The sequence below is a fragment of the Pempheris klunzingeri genome, chromosome 9 (genome assembly GCF_042242105.1).
Source record: "Pempheris klunzingeri isolate RE-2024b chromosome 9, fPemKlu1.hap1, whole genome shotgun sequence".
NCBI classification, from domain to species: Eukaryota; Metazoa; Chordata; class Actinopteri; order Acropomatiformes; family Pempheridae; genus Pempheris; species Pempheris klunzingeri.
The window spans coordinates 25,294,370-25,321,761 of NC_092020.1; the positions used below are offsets into that span (position 1 = coordinate 25,294,370).

Consider the following 27,392-nt stretch of genomic DNA (forward strand, 5'->3'; position numbering starts at 1 on the left):
TAACGGCTGTTTGTGGTTAAACCAAAAGGATCCTCCAGGTCTCTCTCTGTAGGGATCCTTTCCATGATGCTGTCACACACTTAGAATAACACTCTGAGCCTGTCAGTGGATCAAACAAGCACCTGGTTGCCCTGAAGGATTTACATTACAGCTATAGCAGCTCGCTCGCCGCCCGTTCTCGGCTACAGCTCCTACAGAGGGGAGGTGGGCCGCCGCACCTGAAGAACAAAGAAAACACCATCAAACCCTCCAATGAACACACAGACTTGGGTTCGGCTCTTCACTTCTATTTCACGTCATCATCATCACACTTCACATCCTCGTACATTTTACATTTACACAGACTGGTTCCCTCCACCAGTTTAAAACCACTTGAACCATTTCGCCCATTTACACTGGATTCATTTTAAGGCACATTAAATGAAGATTGTTTTTTTTTTGTTTTTTTTGGTCTGCAGAGAAACAAACAAACCTGTCGACAACTAACAAAAGACACTCAACCGCCAACATTCAAGATAGAAAACAGCATCGTAACACACACACACACACACACACACAGGCTGATTATTCGATTCAGAACGTATGTGAACAGAGCAGCTGTATGTTTTGGGATCTGGATCAGTGTCTGTCATCGGTAATGAGATGAACACCTGCAGCTGTGGGGTGGCCACATTCACACGTTCACGAGAGTCTTCACGTCTTCAAGTCTTTGGTGCCGACAGCTCTGATAAGGACACTTTCAGATACAATCGATCAGGTTTTGGTCTCCCGGCAACATTTTTTCTTCTTTTTTTTTTTGGCTACAAGCTGATCAGGATTTGAAATGTGTCACATTTTTTTATCAAAAATTAACTTTTGGATTGTTGTGAAGAGAGAAAAAAACAAACATTTATCACAACCTGATAATAAAGACCTTTAAAGCGTGAGACAAAAAACACACACACACACACACACACACACACAGTCGGGGCCAGGTGTTTAGATCTGGTTCTGAAGTGAAACTGGTTCCAGACTGATGAATAAAACTGTTTCTGTCATGTTTGCATTTTTCTGAGGGGGGAAGTTTGACCCTGCTGAGCTTCCGTCACGGCAGTCAGCAGACCGCACACACGTTTACAGGATGTCAGTGAACGCAGCGCTACCCGAGGAAGGCCAGGAACCAGAACGAGATCCACTAGGAACCAGAAACAGGACCACCTGGGACCAGGACCACCAAGGCCCAGGACCTCCAGGAACCAGGACAACCTGGGACCAGGACCGCCAGGGACCAGGACTGACCTGAGACGTCTCAAACCAAAGTCTCTGGTCAGGGTTCCTTGTGTGTCTGTAACAGCATCAAACGTCACAATGGTGCAATGAAGCAAATCTGAAACGGCCTCAGACTCAACTCTTCTTTTTCAATCCTGACTTTTTTTTATATTTACTGAAAATTTAATTTAACTTTAATTTCATTTTACATTTTATTCTTAGAATCAAACCAGATTTACTGTTTGTTAATGTTTTGTTTGCTGCATTTTAATTAGTTTAAAAGTTATTATACACAATTTGATGTAAAGCTGCTGTATGGAAAATATATATATTTTGTTATTCTAATTATTATAATTTAAAGAGCTAATATGTGAACCACAAATTAGGATTATATTCCGAACTTTCACTCAAATATTTTGGTTTCTTTTTTTTTTACGAGAAAACTAAGTTGAGAACCAGGATTTGTTAAAAACCAGATCAACAGAATCCAGTTCAACAATCAGAACCAGGATCTGGATCAGACCAGATCTAAACCTATTCATTACCCATAATCCCCCAGCAGTAAAGCCCAGACCATGTGACCCGGCAGCGCTGATTGTCGCCGTTTGCTTTTCAAAATAAAAGGCTCGTGCAGGATGTGTCGCAGCAGCAGCGTGTGACTGACAGACGGAGGCAGCCGATTGGTTACAGTCAGCGTCCAATCAGAGACGAGTCCTCGAGGCTCCACAGTGGAACAAAAAACAAGACAAAACCAAAAAACACACAAACTTTCAGTCTGTCTGTCTGTCTGTGCAAAAACAAGAAGAATCAGAGAAACAGCAGAAACAGCTGATGATCGAGTCCAGCACGTCCGATCCGACCGGACCAGAACTTCAAAGATTCAAGTGTCAAAGGTACCATTTGGTTTTTACTGCATCAGTCCAGCTCTCCGACCGCGCCGTCACGGCTTCCCCACGTCCACTGTGATTTTAGTGAACATGTCAAACTTTTCCATTTTGACCACCTTGTAGGACAGAGAGTTGATCCCGTCTTTGTGCATCGTCTCTCTGGTGTGAGCGATCCGGTTGAACCTGAGAGGAGGAAGCACGAAGAGGAGGAAGAAGAAGAATTGGTACTCGGTAGAGTTTGGTACCCAACCCTAGAAGCTCCCACCGCTCATCTGAGATAAAAAACACTTCTGCTAACTTCAGAAGAAACTCAATTTATCATTCACAACTTTCAATTCAATTATTAAATTATATTTTATCATTTATTTTATTATTCTACTTGTGGAGTCGTGACCATGAGACCTGACTCTGGTCTGGTGATCGGTCGTGCTGTCTGAGTCTTTACCTCTGTGGATTCGGCTCGTTCTGTTTGTCTCTCTCGTGTCGGATCATCCGACATTTTCCGATCTCGCCGGTCGTCCTGGAGATGGACATCCCTTTAGACGCCAGCCTGAAAGCACAAACAAGCGACATCGTTTTTTTTGCTCAGATAACCTGCACTCACATCCACAACCAACCAAACAACCAAACAGGATCCTGAACGCAACATCCCACCGGGCTCGTCTACGTCACGCTCCGGCTGTGGTTTCATTTTGCTCCGTCCTCCTTTTCCCGGCTGATGAGTCGACCTGCTCCGATCATTATTAAACTGATGTTGGAGCTGCGTTTCTTCTTCTTCTGCTGCTTTAAATATGTTTCTAACAGGATCCAACAGGCTTCATTTCTTCTTCTTCTTCTGCTGCTTTAAATGTGTTTCTTGGATGTACTTCCTGCTTTGTTGTGCTGCAGCTACAGACAGCAGCTAAAGTCAAAGTCAGAGTGTTTCTCCACATCCCCCCCATAAGAAAATAATACTGATGTGCTGCTGGGATATACCATTAAAAATCTGCACTGGGGCTTTTATTTTGAAACCTGAGCCTGACTTCCTGCCGCCTCATTTGCTCTGAGCTGTAGACATGCTGCGGCGCCCGTCAGAAATAAACCAGGCGAGTATCTTTAACGGAGCGCCGAGACGCTTCTGGTGGAATTTAGCCTCGAGTCACTGTGAAACACAGCCTGTTCCTTCATGTTGGAACCTTGCCCTCGGTGACACCATCCATCCTGCTTTATCAGGAGTTGATAGTGTTTCCCAGCATGAACCACTCCCCCGCCTGTGTCCTGAGCCAAGGTCACCTCATTCACGCCGTCACTGTTGTTCTGACATCTGTCCAGAGGTCGGTCTGTTTCTCTCTGCAGCCTAAATCAATCAGTAACAACAGAAAACTACTGAACACGACCTCCATTCTGTAAAAGCCGCAGTGACGTGGACACGAGTTTACAAACTCTGATAAACCTTCTCAACAGGATGTTTCACACACCAGAGAAGCTGCACAGAACTCCTTCTGATGTCGGCTCAGTAAAACGTTCTCAGTAAAACGTTACACCCACTTTCTTTTTTTATTTATATTAGTGTGTTTCATTATCACCTCACATGCGTCTGCGCGGGACAAACAAATAAAGGTCTTAGGAAACTTAAAGTACAATAAATGTTGTGAGTAACGTGGTAGTGATGATGACTGGAGTGTGATTTTTAATTCATCATCATTAAATACTGATATTATTAATTATTGTACATTATATACAGTATGTTCTAGTTGTTGGATGTGTGTGTGTGTGTGTTTTATCTGTGAGTGTGTGTATATATATTTTTTTTGTTCCCCGTTTGTGTTTGTATGACATAATATTAATATATATTATATGGCATATCATATCCATGTGTTTATGCTTGTGTCAGCATGTGTGAGTGTGTATGTTTGTCTCTGTGTGGGTTTGTGTCAAACACACACTCACTAACACACACTGACACAGAGTGTGTGTGTTTATGTTGTGTAAGTGTGTGTGTGTGTGTGTGTGTGTGTCAGTACCTGTTGTAGATGTCGTCGTCCTCCCCCCCCCAGCCCCAGTAGTTGTTGGGGAAGCCGTTGATCTTCTGGTACTGTTCTTTACTCAGCGAGGAGACGCCTCCAAAATACTGATTATAAGGTAACCTGCAGCACACAGACGGGACGAAAACACTAAATACACGATAAAATGTCTCACCTGACACTCAGAGACAAGTTTATTTTAAAACCCTGAGGTGGAGGTTCATGAGGAAGGTAAATAAACTGTTTGTGTGTGCTCATGTTTGCACACCTGCCTCCTCAAGTTGCCCCTTAAGGGACAAATAAAGTGATTTGAACTAATATTCAATCACAATAAAGGAACTCATCCACACATCTCCTTTTAATGTCACCAGCAACACTCTGACTTCCTGTAGTTGGGTCTCGACTGGGATAAAGTGACAGCAGATCAGCGGTGTGTGTGTGTGTGTGTGTGTCTACAGTAAAACAGGAAGTGAGGATTCTGGCAGATGGTGTTTCAGAGCAGATCTCTTCCTCTCTGGTGTCACCATCAGCACACACACACACACACACACACGTTCCTGCAGTCGCCTTGTGACAGGAAGTGAACTTGGAGCCAAAACGGATGGATCATCATCATCATCATCATCATCACCACCACCACCACCACTGTCTGTGCAGCAGCTGGCTCTACTTTATTCACCCCAGCATGTTGAACCACAGCTCCAACCCTCTCATCAGAGCACTTTGAGTGACTCAGCGGTTTCCACACACACACACACACACACACACACACACACACACACACACTTTCCATTACAGCGCACAGTGAAGCGTTGGCACTGAGGAGACGGAGGGGAAAATGTACAACATTTTGTGGAGGCTGTTGGTAAATTACACCCTTAGATCGCTGACAACAGCCTCTCACCTTCAGTCTGGATGAAATACAGCAGATGAACATTTAAATTTAACACAGGGGATCTTTCATCTTCCCGTTCTCTTCTTCTTCTTCTTTCAATTCAGAAAGAAAAGTGTTCAGATCGTATTTAAGGACTTACAAACTTTGAGTTTGAGAATTGTGCATTAAATGTAGATGGAAAATATCATCATGTAGTGCAGAGAGGAGATTTTGCTCAAATTAAATTATTTGATTAACAACTTCTCAAATTTCTCAATCAAAAAAAAAAAAAAATTAAAAAACATATTTTTATGTGCTCAAACTTTCCCTGAACACATAAATGTAACTTAAAATGGATTCCTGCCTGAACCACATGAGTATCATCGAGTTTTCCATTTCTAAAAAGAGACTCTGTGGTGCTTCTCCCTATAAACCTGCTTGACGCTGTGATGTGTGTAAAGGATTTCACTTTTTCTACAATTAGGACAAAACATCTGTCCAGCAGATCCTGTAGGTCCGACTGCATGTTGAAAATATAGTTGTGGATGAAGGTTATAATCTACAAAACTTTAACTTTCCAACAACAAACCGACAGAGACTCAAAACCACGATCCTCTGCTCCATTAACTCTCGGTGTTTATATTTTGAACGGCACGCCAACAGGACCGACCGCGGCCGCTAAAGGCTGAACGCTCTGCCTGTCGGTCCATCACTGGCATCCTGTTGCTGTGGTTTTGTTTGTGACGTTGTGTGATGTGTTTCATTTATTTTGTTTTATTCCATCTATTCCTCTTTTATGTATGGGTTGATTGTAAAATGAACGCAGACGCCGAGCCGCCACAGCCACAGTTTCCATGGTTACAGCAACATTTATGTTAAATATCATCATAAAACTTTTGTCTTTGTGAAAACTTTTCGGTAACTTTTTAAATGTTTTTATTTTTTACTGTTCCTTATCTTTATTCTTTTAATTATTTTTACTTCCTATGTGCTTCTATTTTCACTGTCTTGTCTCGTTTTACTTTGTTTTGTAAAGCACTTTAGAAGATTGCTGAGAAAAATGCTATATAAATACAGATTTTTATTATTATTGTTCATTAAATTGTGCTTTTCTTCAGATTAACTAACTGTGGAGGTCGGACAGAAGCGTCTGTGTCATAATTACAGGGATAGTTAGAGTTATTTGAGTCCCCAGCAGGGAACTGTAGCCATTAAATTGTTCTCTACAAAGTCACCAGACTCCATTGATAAAAACAGTAATTTAAAAATCACAGAGCAGGGGAGTTGCTGGTGTAGCTGCTGTGACTTTTTGTGTTTTAACATGTTGGATGAGATCCAAACTGACCCTTACAAACACCGAAGTCACTCAGTAACACAAACACACTAACCGACCAAGGTAGCCGTAAACCAGCAACTCCTGTGTTCTGCGAGGTAAAATTACTGTTTTTGTCAATGGAGTCTGGTAGCTTAAAAGAGAGCACCACACCGAATATGTTCAGCTCTGTCATCGCAGTGATGGAGGCTTCAGAGAGACTTTAACCGTCCTGCTGCATCACACCGCAGCTGGAGACGGCCATCTTTGTCTGCATGTCACTTCCTGTATGAGGAGTTGTAGCCGATAACATCTGTGAGTTTCTGTGGGTCTTTCCGTTATGAGTTTCAGACCAGAACAGGAAGGTTGAGATTTTAAAAATAAAAACATAACCTTGCCAGAGTTGAGCTGATGACATGTGAAACACTGATTCTCTGGATAAAATACACTCAGTTTAATGAGAATCAAGCTGTAAGATATCAGATTTAGTATCTACAGCTGTTATTTCAATGTGTCAAATAGATATTTAATCAATATTTCCGTAGTATAGAAGAGTTTAATCGTCTCACCTGAAGCCAAACTTGTCCATGGACACGGACAGGTGTCGAGGCTGACTGAAACACTTGTAGGTGTTGCGGTCGTCCATGGGGATCAGATCGACGTCGCTGAAGACGAAACAGTCGTAGTCGTACTCCTTCAGAGCCTCCATGTAGCCCACGTTCAGCAGCTTCGCTCGGTTAAAAATCACATCTCCGTCCTGATGAACAGACACACAGAGGGTTGGAGACACACAGCTGACTTCAACACCGAGTATCACTTAAAACTCGTACAACATTTACATCATGCGGGATAACGCCACTGTTTTCACACCTGGGCGTTGTTTGTCCACATTTTGGTGACTAAATGACTAGTTGGTCCTTTGGGGCAACTGATCTAAAAGAGCTTGTTTGATCCACTGACAGGCTCAGAGTGTTATTCTAAGTGTGTGACAGCATTATGGAAAGGATCCCTACAGAGAGAGACCTGGAAGATCCTTTTGGTTTAACCACAAACAGCACACACACCAGACTACATTCACAAAAACAGGGATTTAACCTTGAAGAACACAGGGCTTAGTTTAGATCCAAACTCACTGTTTAAAATACCAAAGTAGCAACATAACACAAAGAAAGTAACCGATTGAAGCGGCAGTAGACCAGTCACGTGTTCTGAATGTGTGTAAAATTACTGTTTTTGTCAATGGAGTCTGGTAGCTTGGAAGAGAGCATCGATGGATGGCACGGTTTCAGTTCCCTGCCAAAAAGGGGCTGCCTGATGGAAAAGGTAAAGCAGTGAACCCTTTTTTTAGAAGGGCCTTTTCTTAGATGGCTAAATGTCCATTTTACCTACAGAGAAACACTTGAGATCCTTTTGGTTTTAACCACAAGCATCTGTTACATCGTACTCTTCAAGGACACCAGACTCCATTGACAAAAATGGTAATTTTACCTCACAAAACACACGACTTGGTGATTTAGTTCAGATCCAAACTAGCTGTTTAATAGCCGTAGACCAGCAGCTCCTGTGTCCTGTGAGCTAAAATCCCTGTTTTAGTGAATGTAGTCTGGTGTGTGTGCTGTTTGTGGTTAAACCAAAAGGATCTTCCAGGTCTCTCTCTGTAGGGATCCTTTCCATGATGCTGTCACACACTTAGAATAACACTCTGAGCCTGTCAGTGGATCAAACAAGCTCTTTTAGTGGACCTACTGTGATCAGGTGCAGTTGTCCCAAAGGATCACGTTGCAGCCATTGCAGCCCGTTTGGTGGCTGCTGGCTGAGGTGATCTACTGGACCAGTTCCAACACTTTTACTACCTACCAATCATTTAGACACCAGGATGTGTAAAACTGAGACGCAGATTTTAAAATACCAGAGTTCTCCTTCAAAGTTTGTTTGACTTAAAGTTTCAAATGTATTAAGTCCTTTGAAGTTATGAATTTCAAGGCTGAGACATGAAAAATATATTTCACAAGTGATAACAGACGGATAGAACTGAAGTCATCGGGAAGTGACCTTTGGTTAGTTTATTTTGGGAAACAAAGACCAAAGTCCTTCATTGATCGCTTCACTTAATGATCATCAGTCTGTTTGAATGTTCACTCCTCGTTTGTCACTCACACATCTGCATCCACACTGAGGGGATTTAAAAAGGGACAGAGACACATTGGAGGGAAGTGAAAGATGAAGATGGCGATTGGATTGTTGGTACGTATGTAGCAGTGCTGTCTGAAGAGTCCCTGAACGCCTCAGAGGAGGAGAGCAGGTTGTTTGTCCAGCGTCAGTCTGATCTGAACGCCTTTGTTTGGACACTGACAGAATGAGTTCACCAGAGCCTCTCCTCTCATTGTCTCACCTGAAGCCTGACATCCAAACCTGCATGCATCTCACACACACACACACACACACACACTGCAGGTCAGACCACACACACAGGTCTCAGTCGCTAGATTAGAGTCTTCATCAACGCAGGATGGTGTTCGTTTAGCGAGTTAGGGTCCCATTAAGAGGAAAACAGTCCTACCCTAAAGCTTCCTGGTCTGTTAGAAGTGAGTCTTCATTGTTTCGTTGTGTTTGCAGAAAGATTAAAATGTTCTGCGAAGAGGCAGGAGTTTAAATAGTGAAGATCATTTCAAAACAAATCTTTATCTGTTCGTCTTGTGTCTGCTTGTTTTATGCCAAAACTTCTACTGCACTTTTGTGGAAAAATACTGACAGGCTGAAAGGATAACTTATAATTTAAAGGCTAAACAGCAGATATTTAAGAATATGTGAGCAGTATTCATTAATCATGTGAAGGATTTAGATTTAACAGATGAGAGAAGCGAACGACTAATGTCTGTGTGCGAGGGAAGGGATCTCATTCAGGTCGACTGTGAAACCTAAAGTAGGAAAAGCCCCGTCTCCGTCTGTGGAGCACAGTTTAGCCGCCTGCTTGTTTGGGTTAGCTGGCGCCTCCAGATAAGGGAGTGATGCTCCGTCGTCGGGGTTACCGAGGTCGTAGGTGAGAGCTGTGCTGAGCTCCAGACATAAGAAGATACAGACCGTCTCCTGTTGGAGAAAACATGCCGACATCGACCTTGAGATCAAAGATACAAAGTGATCTGGGGGGACGTGAAAGCTCCTTGTTTAGATTTCAGAGAGCCAATTCTTAAAACTGTAGGATTTATGCTTTGAATTTTTCCCTTTATAATCTTATGATGATAAAAATCAGTACTTCATGATGTCGACAATTTTTAAAAAATTACTGGGGGGGGGGGGAGCGAGTCTTCCTGCCGTGTTAGTGAAAATAACGCCTCCTCAGGTTTCTATGACGGGCATTTGGCAGTAGTAAACACACCGCAGGTTGCCAGGCGACCAACACCTGTGATGAGCTCAATCATCAGAGCTGAAATGACGAAGCCTGCGGACGACCTGACGCTCATCAACTTATTTATCACGCGAATGCATTTGTGCAGTGAGAGTGAGTCTCCTCACGCAGACCTCAGATCAGTTTAAACACAGTTCTCAGTGTGATAAGGTAAAAAAAAACAACATGAGACATTAAATCTAATGTTAAAAATACATTGATACTAATCAATTCAAGGCTTTTTTTCCTACATGAGAAAATTTAGGAGCACAGTGAAAAAAAATTGACAAATAACAGAATTTAAGGAGAAACTACTTATCACATTAATTAGGCAATATATAAATAATATTTTCAGCCTAACTTGTGATATGACATTTATCTCAATATACACATTTTCTGACCCAATAAAAACACTCAATTAGATTAATTAAAACAGTTATGAATAATATATCATTATAGTTTTCAGTGGCAGTAGTAACTGGACAGTAAGCTATATTTGCAGCACTAATATACAAGTACATTTACAGAAGTATGTGTACTTCACTTGAGTATTTCTATAATATGTAACTATAAATATCTGCTTCACTACGTCATCATGTAGTAACTGGAAACATTTCACTGCAACACGACTATGTAAAGTACACTTTTTACCTTAGTGAGGTTTTGAATGCAGAACTTTTACTTGTACTGGAGTCATTTAGTTTAAGTAATGGGCGTGAATACTTGTTCCACCTGGTCGCTCACAGCCCGGTGTGTCACCTGGTGGTCGACAAAAACAACATCTGTCGCTTTTAATGTCAATGAACGTCCTCCAGCAGAGACCGTCTGGATACGAGCTCTTTTATCTCCATATTTAAATAGGTATCACGTCCCTCCTACACCCGCCCCCCTTCCTATCTGTGACGGCCGGCTCTTAGCTCCACCTTCCAGTGCGGGACGTGTCTGGACAAACACACCTCCACCTCACGAATATCTGACTGGACGATCGAGTCACTGATTGCTGCTGGTGTTTTTCAAACAGGTGATTAAAGACGTCTCTGACTGTATAAAGAAGTGGACGTAGCCTCCTGAGGAGCCTTAAAGCTGCGTCCTCTCTAACGTCCAGCAGGGGGCGACTCCACCGGCTCCAAACAGGAGTCTGATTGAATGGAAGTCAATGAGAAAATGAGCCGACTTCTCTCCTGATTTATCAGCTCAGTGAACATTTTCCTGATGAGTTTCTGCTCTCAGTCTCTAGATTACTGTTTTCTTCTGCACAGCAGGACATTCATTTAGTAAATTATGGTCCATTTAGAGGAAGACAGACCAGGAAGAGGAGGGGGCGGGGCTACCTGCTCACTAACCAATCAGAGGCGGTCTTCATGAACGCCACTGCTGGCTCCAAAAAACCAAGATGGCGTCGGCCGTGAGGCAAAACTTGAGGCTTCAAAACAGCAATCTACATCCACTTCTTTTATAGTCTACGGTCTCTACATCCACTCATGTCAAACTGTGGGAGTAAGAATGAGGCTTGTGTGACCACTTTGTCACATTTAAAAAATACACTTAGATGAATATTTGAATGCTGCATAAATACATTTCTGTGCTTTATGTATTTGACTGGTGGACGTGTGTTTTTTTTTTTTTCTTTATTTCTTGTTTGTAACATGAAAAATGGACAAAGAGGTTAGTAAAGACTGACACAGAACATTCAGTTTGCAGTGCAACATGTTTAAAAGATGCTTCACATGAGTCGTGTCTGGTTAAATGAGCTCTGGTTGGATTTCTGTTGGTAGAAACACAGAGAAAAGTGGAAGCAGATAGAAAAAAAAAAGAGAAGAAAGAAGCGTGTATTACCAGTGCAGCCCCCTCAGCCCAAACCAGCTGCTATTGGCCGAGACCAAACGGCGGGGAGGGCCTTGGTGTCTCCAGCGACCACAGCCATTGGTCAGAAAGGCCTGACATGCAGAGGGAGGGGGGAGGGAGGGAGGAGGAGGCGGTGTGAGCAAGGGAGGCAGTGTGAGGAGGAAAGTAAAATAAAGGAGGAGGAGGAGGAGGAGGAAGGACAAGGACAAGAGAGAGAAGAACAACTGTGAGTCAGAGTCACAAACAAACAACAGAAGAAGACGATGAGCACAGAAAGTGTTTTTTTCCCGCCCAGGTCTGAGCACACCTGAACCTCAGTCTGATTAGCATCAACACTGTGCACCGCACCATCTGAAAAGGTGTCCTCAAGTACAGTTCACGTGTGCTTGGGGAAACAAAAGCTGCGTAGATGATGACACAAGTGCGTTTGGGTACAGAACAACACAGCTGATGTGAAACCTGAGCGGTGGGAGAGGAGTGGATGTCGTACTCGTACGCCCTGAGGCCGGGAGCGCTCAGCATACCTCTCCTCTGTGTGGCGGCTACCTCGCTAAACTGGTCCGGCTCGCATTGTCCTCGCAGACGGCGTGTCTGCCGGCCTGCTCATCTCCCCACATATCAAACTAAACCTTAAAACTAATCAAAACAGGTAATAAATCCTCCTTCATGGAGGTTATAGACGGACAAGAGCAAGTCATATATCTGTGACTAGTAATGTTCCCGCTTTTCATGCAGTGTTAAGGTGTTTTATGTGGTTTATAAGCTTATGTGGAGAATAACTGATTAAAAAATGTATCATAATGTATTTAGTTTACTAATATAGACTATTTTTAGTCTTTAAAACAGCATTGAGGGAGAGTGGATAAAGTGGAGAAACTAGTTTTTATCTGTGCATATGAAAATAAAATGATTTGAATTGAAATAACTGAGTCCACAAAAAGGTTTTACTCTCGTTTTTGGAAACATTGGAAGAAATGTGTGTGTGTCTTTGTTGCCGTCCTTGTGTTTTACTTTATTTTTATATTGATCAAATCTAATCTAAAGTTATGATGGCTGTTTAATCTGTGTTCAAAATGTTTCAGCGACTTGTTGACGCAACAGCAGGATCATTTGGGAGGACGTAGTCTGTCTAACTGTACCGTCTTATCCCGTCAGGTGCTTCTGATATTTAGTCAAGATAAGAGTAAACAGCTGCGGGTGAATATCTCATAAACCAGACTGCAAATAACCAGTATTTTCAGCATCACAATGATTATTTACTTCATTAATTATTAGACTGTGAACGGTTCAGGAACAATGAAGTAGAAAAACGCCTCACAAGCCACGGAGAAGACTTCAGTTTGCTTGTTTTGTCTGACAAATGGTCCAAAACCTGAATATAACAATAATCTAGTACATGTTAACTGTGATGTATTTAGTGAGGATGCTGTGTATGTTTTCCAGTCATCAGGTCACTTGAGCTGACAGATTTAAACTGGCCCTGACTTGTTTTATCTTTTAAAACTTAATCGAAGAAGGAGATCTCTTTTTTTTTAAGGGAGTCCTGGCTGAAATATCAGCAACACAGTGTTTCAAACATACAAGAAAACATTGACACACACACAGGACAGGCAGGACAGGTGACTTCCTGTTTTGCAGTTTGTTCTCCTTCAGTCAAAACTTGCAAAACACGTGGTTGCATGTCTGTTGGTTGGTGTTTTTTTGTTTTAAATCATATGCTGCGCTGTGCAGATGTTCAGATTGAACACAGTGGCTGGAACCTGTAACTGTAAGCAGCTCCTCATTTTAACGACGATAGCATGAAGGTAGAACTGCTCTTTTGTTAGCATCATCAAAGTAAAAAAGAAAAAAAAAAAGTTGAGCTCAATTGGACCAGACTCCATTGACAAAAACAGTAATTTTACCTCGCCCTTTTTTTAGTTTTCTGGAACAGAACCAGGCAGCAAACCGCTAATCTAACTGCACACAACAAAAGACGGAGACAGCTGTGGCCTCAAAATGTTAACAACACACACAAAAAGATTAAAAGCACAGGACAGAAATGAGAGTAAAATGTCTTTTGTCGTCACGAAAACTAAAATAAAAAATTAAAATCAGGTGCTAGCATGACCGCTGTGGAAGTACAGACTGTCTCTGTATATCCAGTACTGACTGTAACAGCCAGTCTCCTCATTCATATCAGTTTGTTGTGTCCGAGCGTCCAATCTAAACCTCTGTCACACCTTCAGCTCACAGAGACGTGAAAACTACACAGCTGCCAGAATAAGGAGATTACGGTGATTAATCCAGTCCGACTATAATAACAACTCTTAAGAAATAACGGCAGTCATGGTGTGTTTGTGCTGGGGCTGATATGACGAACACACACACACACACACACACACACACACACTGTGAGCACTCCCTCCCTGAGTCTGTTTATACAGATATGAATGTTTTCACTTCAACTAAGGATGTTCCAGGATCTTTCCAGGACCTTTTCAATGACAAACCCAGGGCGCATTATCTTCTGTCACTTCATGAGGAGCTCCGTCAGGTCTGCGACTTCACCCTCCGCACTGATACGCTGACGCACAGTCACACCTGCTGTTACTCTGTTGGTCATGTGACGGTGTGTGTACACTGTGTACTGACAGCATGACAGTGATGGATTTCAGCTGACATCTTTGTTTAGCCTTGTGGTTTTTTTTAGATATATCAGAGCTTACAGAAAGGATGTTGACATCTATGTTAGTCACAAGTAAACCCCGGCTGCTACGGGTAACTCCCTTATGACATAACTGCAGCATTAAAGGAGTAGTTCAACATTTCGGGAAATGCTCTTCTTCTCTGGTTTGCTGAAAGTAAGATGTTCTGTAATATGAAGTTTAAGTCAGGAGCAGCTTAGTGTAGCTTACCATAAAAACTGAAAACAGGATGAAAGACCTAGCTTAGCTTAGCATAAAGACCGGAAACGGGGTGAAGCAGCTAACTTAGCTTAGCATAAAGACTAGAAACAGGAAGAAACTGTTAGCCTGTCTCTCTCCAAAAGGTAAAAAAACACATAAAAACACCTCTGAAGCTCGCTGACTAGCGTGTTGTCTCTCTTCAGTTTGTAACGCAGCCGTGCCATCTGATGACATCACAGTGACATCACTCTGTACCTGGTTGATGACGTAGACGCCGTAGTCGAGCTGCTGCCTCTGCAGGATGGGGTGCAGGTAGTGCAGCCAGTACTTGAGGTGTTCGTCTCGCTTGCGGAAGGGGATGATGATGGCGACTTTCTGCAGCGCCTCACAGTTTTTGGGTTTGAAGCGTCCGCCCAGCTGCACGTCGGGATTGTTCTTCTTAATCTGCTCCAGATTCACAGGAATGTTAAACTCCACCCGCATCGGACCCACTGGGGACACAAAAACATCCAAATCAGACTCAAAACTGACTCGCAGGAGGCTTTTAGATAAGACAGCGACTTCAGGACTTCACAGGGAGACAGGAAGGAGGAAGAAATAATCCAAAATAACATTCATTGGAGGAAGAGAAGCTAAATCTGCTGTTTGGTGTACAGGAAATGTTCACAACTGATACAAGGAACAATCTTAAATTTCTATGCAAGTTTCCCAAAGCAGAATTACAGCAGACGTTACAATCCTTACAGTCACTTCTCATACCTTTGATATAACTTTGAAGGACGACACTAAGTGAAGCAAACTATAAGTGAAGCAGTGAATAAAGTTATCAAAGTCTCTTGTGCCCAACGGTCTTTGAACACTTTGCTACACAAGAGGCTAAACGGCTAAAAATAGCAAACATCAATCACCAAACACCAAACACAGTCAGCACAAAGCTTTTAACCTAAAATAGAAAGCGGGAGCACAAATCATAAAGAGGTATAATCTACCACGGACAACTGCTATTTTCACACCTACTTGAGTGTGAAATTCAGGTTGTAACTTCTTGCCTTTGAAGCCCCTAAAATGTGATGAGTGTGTAAACTAGATAGAGTTTAAGTTCAAGCCAGGCTTCATCTGAACTGGTGGAACCCAGTTGCAGGTTTTTTGCCGCGTGGACCAGAACCTCCGCTCGTTTTCTCCGAAGGCCGATGTGTCGTCGGCGGATTAATATTTAATGATGTTAGCCGAGACGCTCCACAACACTGTGAGAAAGCCTGGTCCGTCTCTGAGGCTTCGGCTGCAGCTGCACGGCATGATGGGACACAGACATCATGCACTCTACCTCCACATGTGCACTTATTCTGTCCTGACATCTCACCGCCTTAAAAAGTTGCCTTGACCTCATAGTTTTTTTTTTGTATTTATCCATTTAGTTTTTTAATAACATTAGGAAGATTTTATTGCTTTTATATTATGTCACATGTGACCGCACCACGAGGGCTGCTCCAAATTTCACTACTGTGCTTGCATAGTGAGAATAAATGCATCTTGAATCTTTAATCTTGAATATGGATGAAATGGATCAATTGTTTGGTGGAATAAAGACAAACAAAGAGACCAGATCCAAAAAGCCAAACACATATGAACTGATATCAAACATCAGAAAGCTAAAGCAGCTAATGGAATCACAGTTAAGATTATCATTAATCTGCCAATAACATTCAGGATTCAAGGTCGGTGACAGAATAACTGAAGTGACGGCTTCAAAATGTCGTGTTTTATTCAGCTAACAGTCCTGAAACAGCCACAGTTTCGTATTGAGAGTGAAATGATTTTAACACAAACAGCAGGAGAGGAAACTTCTTAATCCAGCAGACAAGTTTTCCAAACTTCGGCAGGCTTCTCGGTGTGTAATCAGACAAATATGTTCGAGCAGAAAGGAGGCTGGTCTCTGTCCAAACAGCTCATTAACACACAGACTCAAGCTGGTACTTTTCCATCCTGACAGACAGACTTTAAAAAAAAAAACAGAGAAGAAGGAGGAGGAGGAACTGTTCTCAGGTCAGTCTGGACTCACACACACACACACACACACAGACAGACACACAGACACATAAAACACTCTGGTCTCCTTCGTGCTGGAAACAAGCAAATTACATCGGGACCTTCTCTGTGTCCATCCGTCTCTCTGTCAGTCTCTCTGTCCGTCTGTTGGTCTGTCTGTGTCCATCTCTCTGTCTATCTGTTCCTGTCCATCAGTCAGTCCGTCCGTCCGTCTCTCGGCCTGCTGAGACATGTGAACATCTGTGGTGCGTTCAGGGTCGTCTACGCTGCAGTCAGACAGGTTTGACTCTGAAGTCCACCGGTATCAGACTGTCAGGTCACCACGACCTGCCGTCAGAGAGAAAAGAGGGACGAGGCCGAGAGCTCTAAACTCACACAGGACGCTTCTACCTCTGAATACATACTTTCAGTATAAAGCTCACTTTATATTCTACCATGAAACATTAGTTTTTCCACTGTGTTCTGTTCTAGTTTCAGCAGCAACTGAAAATCACTAAACGTCGTCTCAGAGTGACGCAATGCAGATGTTTCATAGTTTGCCAAGACCAACTGCAAAGATACTTAACTCATCTGGACGTATTTCGACTCCAAACCAAGCTTTTGTTGGAAAGTAACTCTAAACCCTTAAAAAAAATAATAAACTCTTACTTAGATTACTGGCCAAATCCTAACTCCTCATACACACCGTGTTAGTGTGTGTAGAAATAAATGTTAAATAACACCACATCAACACGGGACTTGAGCCCCAGTCTCCCAGATAAAAGCTCCATTTCAGACCCTCCACATCCTCTTCACATTTGATGATTTTAAACTACGTCGTCTGATTTGCCGTTAGTTCTGACTGGACCTGAACGCTCCGCTGTGAAGCTAGCACTAAAGGGAGAGAGCACTTCCTGTGATTTCTAGTAAAATGAAACAGTTAAAAGGGCTGAATTACAACCTCAGAGTCCTGCAGCCCTCCTGCCCCACTGCTCAGGCGCCCATGTGTCCTCAGATGTAGAGGTGAAACCTGGGGTGTTTAGTTTTGGTGGTTTTAAGAGCAGAGACACAGGGGGGGGGGGGGGACGGGTCACAGCTGAGGAAACATGAACGCCATCAGACTGACAACAAACACGTCTGATCAGCAGAGTCTCACAAAGTGATCACACGGAGACGAGCTGAGGCGGCTTCATCACATCCACATGTTCGCGTGTCAGCTTGGGGGCCTGAACTCAAGAAACCACATCAGACCTGCAGAGCCAGGACTCTGCAGACTGATATATCAAAACACCAAACAATTAATCAATATATACATGTTTTATGTTACTGCTATTTACACTAGAGCTGCAAATAACGAATTACCTTTTGGTATTATCGATAAACTGTTCAGATTATGAATCACACAGGTACTAAACGGCTCTTAATTAGCCATCAGCTGTTTAATCTAAATTAAGCAGTGAACATGTGTTGCTGACCTGCCAGAAGCTCCATTTTAAATAAAGTTGGGTTTTTTTTTTTACACTTTTTAGATCATTTTTTTAACAAAATAAAGGATTTTAACTTTTGCAGCAGAGAGGCAGACAGCTAACGTTAGCCGGTAGCTAACAGCGTGTCAATACAACAGGAGCTGCCGGTTAACTCTGTGGGTAGAGATGGAAACTGACCAACTCTGCTTATTGGTCTGACTCTTAATTAATTCCCCTATTGATTCTTGATCAATTTCCTTTGTGGAAAACAAAGGGCCTACACAAGTTTTCAGCATCAACCAGCAGTTTTATTACCTGTTAAAAGAAACTGCAATGCTCATTTCCTTAAAAGTCAATAAAGGGGATTAATAAGCTCAGAGAGGCGTGATTCCAATGGATCGGACAATCTGGAACCAGGTCTTGATTTGCTCAGCTAATGGAGAGCCATTTTATTGAGTTGGCTCCTTCCAGTAAACAGTATTCAGTGTATAAGAGGAGAGGGCTTTAATTGCGAAGGACAAGAGCTAAGCCGCTGTGTAGTCATAATTTTGTCATATTTTGCTCCTTTACTTATCAAATCTAATAAAATAACAACACAAGGCTCCATAACGGGAACCAGGAAGGAAAAATCATTCATGTCTGTGTTGTTATTCTATTAGTTTTGATATTTTCTGCATCCAAGTCAGCGTGAAAAATTGTAGGTGTTGGATCTCTAGAGACAAAGTCATTATGTTAGTTATGTTGTGTGTTTAAAGACATGACAACATGAGTCTATAAAAACAAGTACTGATGCTGGTACTGAAGATGTTTGTACCTCCAGAACAGATGAGAGTATTACAAACACTACTTCTACTTCCACTACAATCAAACTGCTCTTGTTAGTAGAGCTGGACGAATACTGAGAATGCAATCTGCCTCAGACACATCTGGTTTTCTACAATCCGTCTCCCAAAAGACTCGTAACACCGTCAGCTGCTGCAGAGATCTGCTCCACAGTCAGAAAACTCCAGGCCGTGAAAAACAGACTACAGCCAGTCAGACAGTAGAAAAGGGGCTCAGACACACTAGCGGAGAGCTAACAGTGCTGCCAAGAGAGAGGATGATGAGTGGATGAAGATAGGAGGAGATAACTGAGCTACAGACAGAAAACATGAAGCAGCAGGAGGAGGAGGAAGAGGAGGAGCTTCTACCGGGGCTCTGATTGGTTCAGATGTATGAAATAAACCACCCTGAACCTCGGCTCGCTCTATAAGCCCTTTAAAGCTGCTCCACTCTGCGGGACTTTGAGCTCTCGGAGGTTTAAGTTGACGAGCGTGAAGGAAACGTGGTGAAATCTCAGGTCTTCGGTCCAAACTGTGGATCCAGATCTCGCTATGGAGACTCACCCGCCAGCGGATGATTTGGAGCTTTGGACAAAATACAGACCCAAAACTACAGACCTACAAGCTCCGACCTGGAAAGTGAAGTCAATGCCAAAGACTGCAGTTCCTCGACTGGCCACTTGAGGCTTCAAAAGCGAGTCATTCCCCATTGACCTCCATGTTAAAAAAGCAGAAATAAACCATTTACAGCTTGGAAAAACACTGTTGGTCTCTATTGCTAATCACCCCACTGATGTTCCTGTGCAGAGGGTGAGAACGTCAAGCAGCTCAGAGCAGATGAGGCGGCAGGAAGTCAGACAAACAAACGGCAAAGAGAATCAACTCAGATTTCAAAATAAAAGCCCCCATGCAGACTTTCAGTGGTATACTCCAGCAGCACATCAGTATTATTCTCTAATGGGGGGGCACCAGCCCAGACGTCAGCCGCTCAGAGGGTTTTTAACACCACGGACGACCAGAGGTTCATCTTGGATGTGGAGAAACACTCTGACTTTGACTTTAGCTGTTGTAACAATCAGGATGGTTTTTAAAAAATGGCTCCTCAGAAAGAGTTATCGAGGACCATCGTTCTTTTGTGGTGATGAAGTGAGTTTGTTCCCCCGTTTAAACCAACAGAGAGTTCAAACACTGTGTAGATGTTGTCAGAGTCAATACAAACCAGTTTCACTGCAAACATTTAACATTCAGAGGTTTAAAGTCTGGTTGCAGAAACTATTATCCATTAATTAATTAACAGTAAAACACACCTGATTAATCATTTCAGCTATTCATTGCTGTTTCACAATTTACTATTGTTTTTATGACTAAATGATCAATAAAGAAACAAAAAATGACTGAGACCCTGAAGAAAGAAGGCGTTAATATTTAGATTTTTTCATATAATTAAAAGCGTTTTCTTTTCTCTCTCTTGCAGTGGCCAATCTTTCCCACTAAAGGTATGTTAGCAGGCACTATTTGTCAACGACAAAACAGAGACATTTCTCCTCACTTCCTCATCTGATGAATTTTAGAACCAAATCTAAAAACAAAACATGTAAAACAAAAAAAAAAACAACACATTTTGAAACCTGCTCTGCTGCCTGGCTCTCATCCAAAACCTGTCCTGCCTCACTCAGCGCTCGGTTTCCTGAAGTCTGGTTAAAACTGGCTGAAAAACGAGAAGAAGCGAGTCCCACTGTTCCCACACGGAGGATTAAAACGTGTGTTTGAAAGGCTCAAAACCAACATACACTTCTAAAATCTTAATATAATAACAGACAGTGAGTCACTCAGAGTAAGAAATCCATTTCTTCTAGTGATTTCTAATTTTTTTAAAGCCGTAGTCTCAAAAAAACACCACGTCCGTGTCATGGCTTTCTTGCTCGCCAACAAGAGCACTTCATAAAAAAGGTACTATAGGGATTATAAGGCGACTCCAAACAATATGGAAAGGGTCCGCCATTTGGCTGCCTCCAACGCCAAGATCTCGAGCCGACTGTCTTAGCTGGGCTCTCCCAAATATCAGTCCATTATTATATTACTATTATTATTATTATATTATTCCTCGGGTGTTTCCAGGCCTACGTCTGGATTAATTAAACTGATCTCACATGCAACACGCGTGTCTCCACAGATTAATCAAAACTAAATGTGTTAATTGTTTTGTTCAGCCTCCTTAAAAGTCAGCTTTCCAAAACATGACGCAACAGTTTTAGTGTTAGATTCAGTTCTAAACAATCTGACCGTCCAACACCGACTGAAGAGCGTTTAGGCTCCTAATTATCAAACGTCTCAAAGCAGGAGGGATGATTATCAATAACTAGAGATAAAACTACTGTGACATTCAGGGCCGATTCAGATAACGGTGTTTAAAGTAATAATTTGGTCCACGGCTGAAGTTTTTGTTGGTGTTTATTCACCTTTTCTTGCCAGAGAGACAAAGAAATCTGTATTATAAAGAAGAGATTAACTGTATTTAAGTGAGTCAGCCCTATGTATTTAAGAAAGAATCTTTTAATATACACTTCTTTCATATTAGAACAAAAAAGGGGGATTTTTGGGGTAAAAATTAGAGCTTAAAAAGCCTCTGGTGGTGGTTTCCACTTTCTTGGTGTCCCGTTCATCTTTCTGTTTTATCTTCATTCTCACATGTTGTTCCATGTCGCTAATCTTCCTCCGACACTCGCTCAGTGGCCCACAGCCGTCAGCTGCTTTGGCTTTCAGTTGAAAACAAGCCACACATGCTTCCGTCACCCTCTCGCGTCTCGTCCAGCCAGCGGCGTTTTATCCGAATCAGCGGCTGGGTCTGCTAGCAGCTGGCTAGTCCGAGCCGGGGTGACCAGATCCAGGAAACGTTACCGGTGCTGAGAAGTTTTTTTTTTTTTTTTAATTTAACAACTGACAATCGTTGTGGATCTTAAGGAATTAACATGTAGTTAAGATACAATAATGATGATCATAATAGGTAAAAAGTTAGCTTTATCCTTAGCTGTTTTATTGATTCAGTAGGTGTCGAGGTTATAGAGATAATTTCTCTCTGATCGAGCAGCCTGACGTGAGAAAGCTGCCATCAGCACCTTCGTCTCATGCTGGCTTTCCTGTTGACGGTGGTCGGGCACAGAAGGTGTCGGGACCACAGCGTGACCTCCTGACGCTGCAGTTTCCAAACACACACTTCCATAATGCTTCGGGACCTCTGACAGATACGGGACAGTTGCTGACGACAGCCTTCCTGCTTTCTGCACAGCCACTGGAGAAAAGCCAGCGGCGGCTAACAGGAAGGGCAGAGTGTGTGTTTAAATACACAGACTGTATATAGAAGAGTTCACACTCTTAAAGCTGCGTTCTTAAACCTGCGTTCTCGCTCTAATGTCCAGCAGGGGGCGACTCCACCGGCTCCAAACAGAAGTCTGATTGGATGGAAGTCAATGAGAAAATGAGCCGACTTCTCTCCTGATTTATCAGCTCAGTGAACATTTTCCTGATGAGTTTCTGCTCTCAGTCTCTAGTTTACAGTCTTCTTCAGCACAGCAGGATGTTCATGTAGTAAATTATGGCTTTGGCTTTAGGGCGGGGCTACCTGCTCACTAACCAATCAGAGGCAAACGACACTTTTGGCTCCAAAAAAAAACAAGATGGCGACACCCATAAAGCCAAACTCAAGGCATCAAAGCGGTCTTCCAACGGTTTACGTTTATACAGTCTGTGGTTAAAATCCAAATAACAGTGGATTTAAAACTGTGCCGTCTGCTCATCTGTCTGCTAACTCACTTCACTTTTGTTTTACTTGAAGAAAATGATGTTGCGTTACTCATAGACAACAACAATAGAAACGGTAACTTCTTTCCACCTCAGCACAGACTAAAATATCAATTTAGGCGTTAAAAATTCAATGAAGGAAGCATTAAGAAAACAACTGCGATATCTAAGCCACGTCAAAATGTATACGGATATTTCTAAAATTGTAACCACCAGTAGGTGGGAGAATACTGTGGCGTATCCAGCGTTTTCTTGAGCGAGCAGAGATTGTTAGCGAAACGATGACAGACGGCTAGGGCGCCTTGCACACATGCAAATCAGCCTAGCAATGCAGAACAAACCGGTAGTCCGCCATCTTGGGTTCACGGCGTTTTCCACAGTTTTCAGCTACTGTCCCATTAATAAAGTTTAAAATACAATTTCTTTCTTTATTTAAACATTTCAAAGCTTTGCTGTGTTTCATATATTAAAAACTGAATATATTTAAATTTTGTACTGAAGGCAAGATAATCTGAAAACATCACCTTCAACACAGCAATGGACATTTTTCTCTACTTTACAGACAAAAGGATTGATCGATTAATGAGCAAATCATCAGCAGATTAATTAATAAAGACATTCTGAATGATTTAAGACCTTAAACAGGTTAAATAATGTGTTAAATCTGTTGTGTCTCATGTTGTGTCTGAGTACTGATGATTATCTCCACGCTGTGAATAATCACCAGCGCACGGTTGGTGTGCCGCTCTCGTTTTACTGCCACATGTTGACTCTCAGAGGCCGTTCACACACACACACACAATGAGAGACACACACACACACACACAATGACAGGATGGGCTGCTGATCGCTGTGAATGGGAGCTGCAGTTTCAAGCCTGACGCCGCCCACTGAGCCACAGGGATGAACGGTATGTCCACATCAAGCTGAGCTAATTCATAAATGCATCTTTGTCTCTCAGTTTGAGCTCCATTCACACTGAAATAGAGTTTTTCTTCCCAAATTGGAGCTTTGCCAAAGTCCCTCTGGGGATTGTAAATGTTAAAGGCCCTATTTTTACATACTTTGGCGTCTAAATGACTGGTTGGCACAACAAGCTTTGGAACTGGTTCAGTTGTGTAGGATCAGGTGAAACCACTTAAAACCCCAAAGTGTCAAATTAACATAACTAACTGATGGAGGCAGCTGTAGCAGCTCCTGTGTCCTGTGAGGTAAAATCGCTGTTTTAGTGAATGGAGTCTGGTGTGTGTGCTGTTTGTGGTTAAACCAAAAGGATCTTCCAGGTCTCTCTCTGTAGGGATCCTTTCCATGATGCTGTCACACACTTAGAATAACACTCTGAGCCTGTCAGTGGATCAAAGAAGCTCTTTTAGTGGACCTACTGTGATCAGGTGCAGTTGTCCCAAAGGATCACGTTGCAGCCCGTTTGGTGGCTGCTGGCTGAGGTGATCTACTGGACCAGTTCCAACACTTTTACTACCTACCAGTCACTCAAACACCAGGATAGGATGTAGGTTAAACCACATCTGACCAACAGAGTCATTAAATCTCATCTGTATTTTATCTGATTAGAGATTGTGGAGGTAAACGTTGTGAACAGAGCCTGAGTGTGTGAACACAGAGGTGCGTCACTTTGACTAGTGATGCTGTTACACATGAAAAACCTCTGCCACTGTTGTTCCAGCAGCAGATACACCACAGTCCCGTGTAACACTGACAAACTGGGGTGGAAACATGCATTTACTCACCAAACAGTGAGTGTGTTTGCCACGGAAATTCACTCATTGCATCAACATTTAACCAAACTCTTTCCTCAGGTTGAATCAGCGTTCCCACAATCAGAACCAATCCAGGTGAAGCAGCTTTTAGTTTCTACGCTCTCCACCTGTGGAACAAGCTTCCTGAACACCTGAGCTCTGCTAAAGCTAAACTCAGGCCTTAAAACATCACTGAGCAACTTAACTTCTTTTAATCTGTAACTATTTATCCACATTCTTTTATTGCATCTTCTCTTGTGCTTTTATTATCTTTTACGTGCAATTTAATGCCTCTGTGTCTTGTTTTTATGGTGTTTTATGTCCCTGTAAAGCACTTTGCAGCCTTTTTCTTTAACCCCTGACAGCTCCTGGTGTTGTTGCTCTGACATGAAACCACACATATGAAATCTTACCCAGCAGAGGTGATGTCTCCGGGCATTTCTCCAGCTTCTTCCCCGGCTCTTCCGCCTTCTCCTCCGGGGGTTTCTGCTCCTCTTGCGGCCCCCGCTGCGGCACCTCCGCGGACACCCCCCTCCTGGTCTGGGCCTCCTTTGGCTCGGTCTTGGTGGTGGTGGTGAAGTCGGGCAGGCTTGGCGGCGTGATGTTGTTCTGGGACTGCTGGTGCTGAACGAAGGCGAACCGGATGTCCATATTGCGGACGTAGAAGACGACAGTGACGGAGATGTGGAGGAAGCACAGCAGCACCACCAGCTTACAGGTCCGGTGGAGGAGGTTAAAGTTGACGGTGGACTCTGCGGCCATCCTGACTGTCTGGTTCACCAACTGGAGGAGTTAGTTATAATCCAACTGGGGCTCTGGCTCCGCTGGCAGCGACGAGGAAAACGCGGAAATGCAACTTGTAACGTCTCCACCGGGCTCTTGCTCCCCGCTAACTCGGCGTTAGCTGCTACTTTCGGGCTCCATTTTCGTTAAAAGTTTCGAAGTTTTGGACACCGAGAGTCGGCCAAAGTTAAAGGAGAATCTCCCCAAAAACGAAGCCGAATTAGAGAGTAAAGTGACGGGAAAAGTTTCAACTCCGCCGCGGTCGGATAGCAGTTAGCTAAAATTAGCTTTCCGTCCGTTCAGTTTTAAAGTGACGTTAACTGTTAACGCTAACTGCTACCGAGAGTTAGCAGCTCAGGAACTCCGTGTCTCCGTCAACTGGCTTCTCTTAAAAAAAAAAAAAGGAGAAAAGTCCTAAAAGAGCTGAAGAAATACTTTAAAAAATGTCAAAAAAAACTAAGTTTCAGCGTGAATTAACAACAGCTGCTGGTTCAGAGCAGCGACGATGAGAAGTTACGGAGAGGCTGTGAAAACTTTTTGGCTCAGACTGTCGCTGCCTCAGACACCGCTGAGGGCACCAGAATGTCAAGGTAGCGAGAGAATCCGTAACACTTCCGGTTTGCGATTTCAAAATAAAAGGTACAATCTGACATTTAATATATCAGATGAAGAAAGAGTGTTTGGACTGAGCCGGAGTGATTAAAGACTTTCAGTGTTGATTATAATTAATAAGCTATAGATATTTATCAAGAAACACTACATTTGCTGTCTTCTTCCCATCTTTTGTCATAGTTTATATATATATATATATTAAATATTTAAGATTAAGTTACTTTATTCATCCCCCAAATGGGAAATTCACATTTACACAACAGCAACATCAGAGTGAGAAATTCCAGTGAAAGCAAAAGGAAAAAAAAAAAAAAATTAAGTTAAAAAATAAAATAAATACAAATATACAAAATATAACGCAAATGTGCAAAAATACAAAATATGAAATGTACAAGAATAAAATATGATACAAATTTATATTATTATTGACATTGTACACAGAGGTTAAATGTTTAGGCTTAAGTTAAATGTGTGTTCAGTGTTTTTACTTTGCTCAGCATTGTTGTTCTTGTTTCCCTCTTATTGTGTTCATGTGCAAGTACGTGAGAGCAGCTGAAAAACCAGCAAAAGTCAAATTCTTGTACATGTTCACATACTTGGCAAATGAAGCCGATTCTGATCCAGATTCTGCATTTAAAAGTAAAAAAAAGCTTATTAAAATAGACACTCAAAACAAATGTAACTCAAGTTCCACTCATGATATTTACGAGGATTTCTATTTCATTAGTTTGTTTCTTTATTCTATCTGGAATTCACTAATGAATACATGAATTAATAATTGTATTTAAACTAGAACTAAACATCTTTATTGATCATGATTCCTCTGGAATAGAAACATAGAATGTTTTCTATGCTGCATCACATGCACGCTATTTTCTTAATTTAATCGTCTATACTTTTTTTTTTTGGCAAATTCAATTTATAAAAAGTTATAAAAACACCAGAATGTACAAGTGAGTTTTTAACAACTGTTGTGCTGTTGGTGCAGAGAGTTGTGTTTATTCATCCCCGCTGCTGTCAGACTGTTTGACACATAAATCTCCAAACACAATATCACAGCCATCACCTGCACTTTGTCACCACTCATTTGTTTCTTACTACAGTGTGATACTTGAAATATCCTGTTCAATACATTGCATTTATCTTATATTTTGCTCTAACATGTAAATTTTGTAGTCTCCCTTATTGGATATATATCATCAAGATGGCGCCGCAGATGGCAGCCTCGGTACTTCGCTCTCTGGTAACTACCCAGGGTCAGGAGGAGGGCAGGTAACATCTCTGCACACCCCTCACACCCGGCACATAAACTCTTCAAACTCCTCCCGTCTGGTAGGCGCTACAGATCACTGTACGCCAAAACCAGCAGACACAGAGACAGGTTCTTCCCCCAGGCCGTCACCCTGATGAACTCGCACTAGCCTCAGAGTCTCAGGATCCACCCCCCCCTGCACATTTGCAACATTTTGCACTACTTTTTTGCACTGCAAGTTCTGCACTACACCTCCCTCTATTGTACATACCGTTGTTGTTAAAGAGTTATATATTGTTTATATTGTCCTGTATTCTTTTCCTACTGTTGTAGTTTATTTCTACTTTACTTCCTCACTGTACAGAGAGTCAAGCTTCACCGAGTCAAATTCGTTGTTTGCCTATTCAAACTTGACAAATAAAGTTGATTTGATTGT

At 42.3% G+C, this 27,392-nt stretch overlaps 1 protein-coding gene across 1 annotated transcript; it reads right to left on the minus strand.

Annotated features, from left to right (window-relative positions):
- Nucleotides 1-1,589: 1,589 nt before the first annotated feature.
- Nucleotides 1,590-25,477, minus strand: b4galt1l (DP-Gal:betaGlcNAc beta 1,4- galactosyltransferase, polypeptide 1, like). Its single transcript, XM_070836555.1, has 6 exons — nt 24,723-25,477; nt 14,698-14,933; nt 6,894-7,081; nt 4,139-4,261; nt 2,581-2,685; nt 1,590-2,318 (listed from the first exon to the last, which is right to left on the minus strand). The coding sequence occupies exons 1-6, from the start codon at nt 25,069-25,071 to the stop codon at nt 2,189-2,191; spliced, it is 1,131 nt and encodes a 376-aa protein (XP_070692656.1). The 5' UTR covers nt 25,072-25,477; the 3' UTR covers nt 1,590-2,188.
- Nucleotides 25,478-27,392: the final 1,915 nt, after the last annotated feature.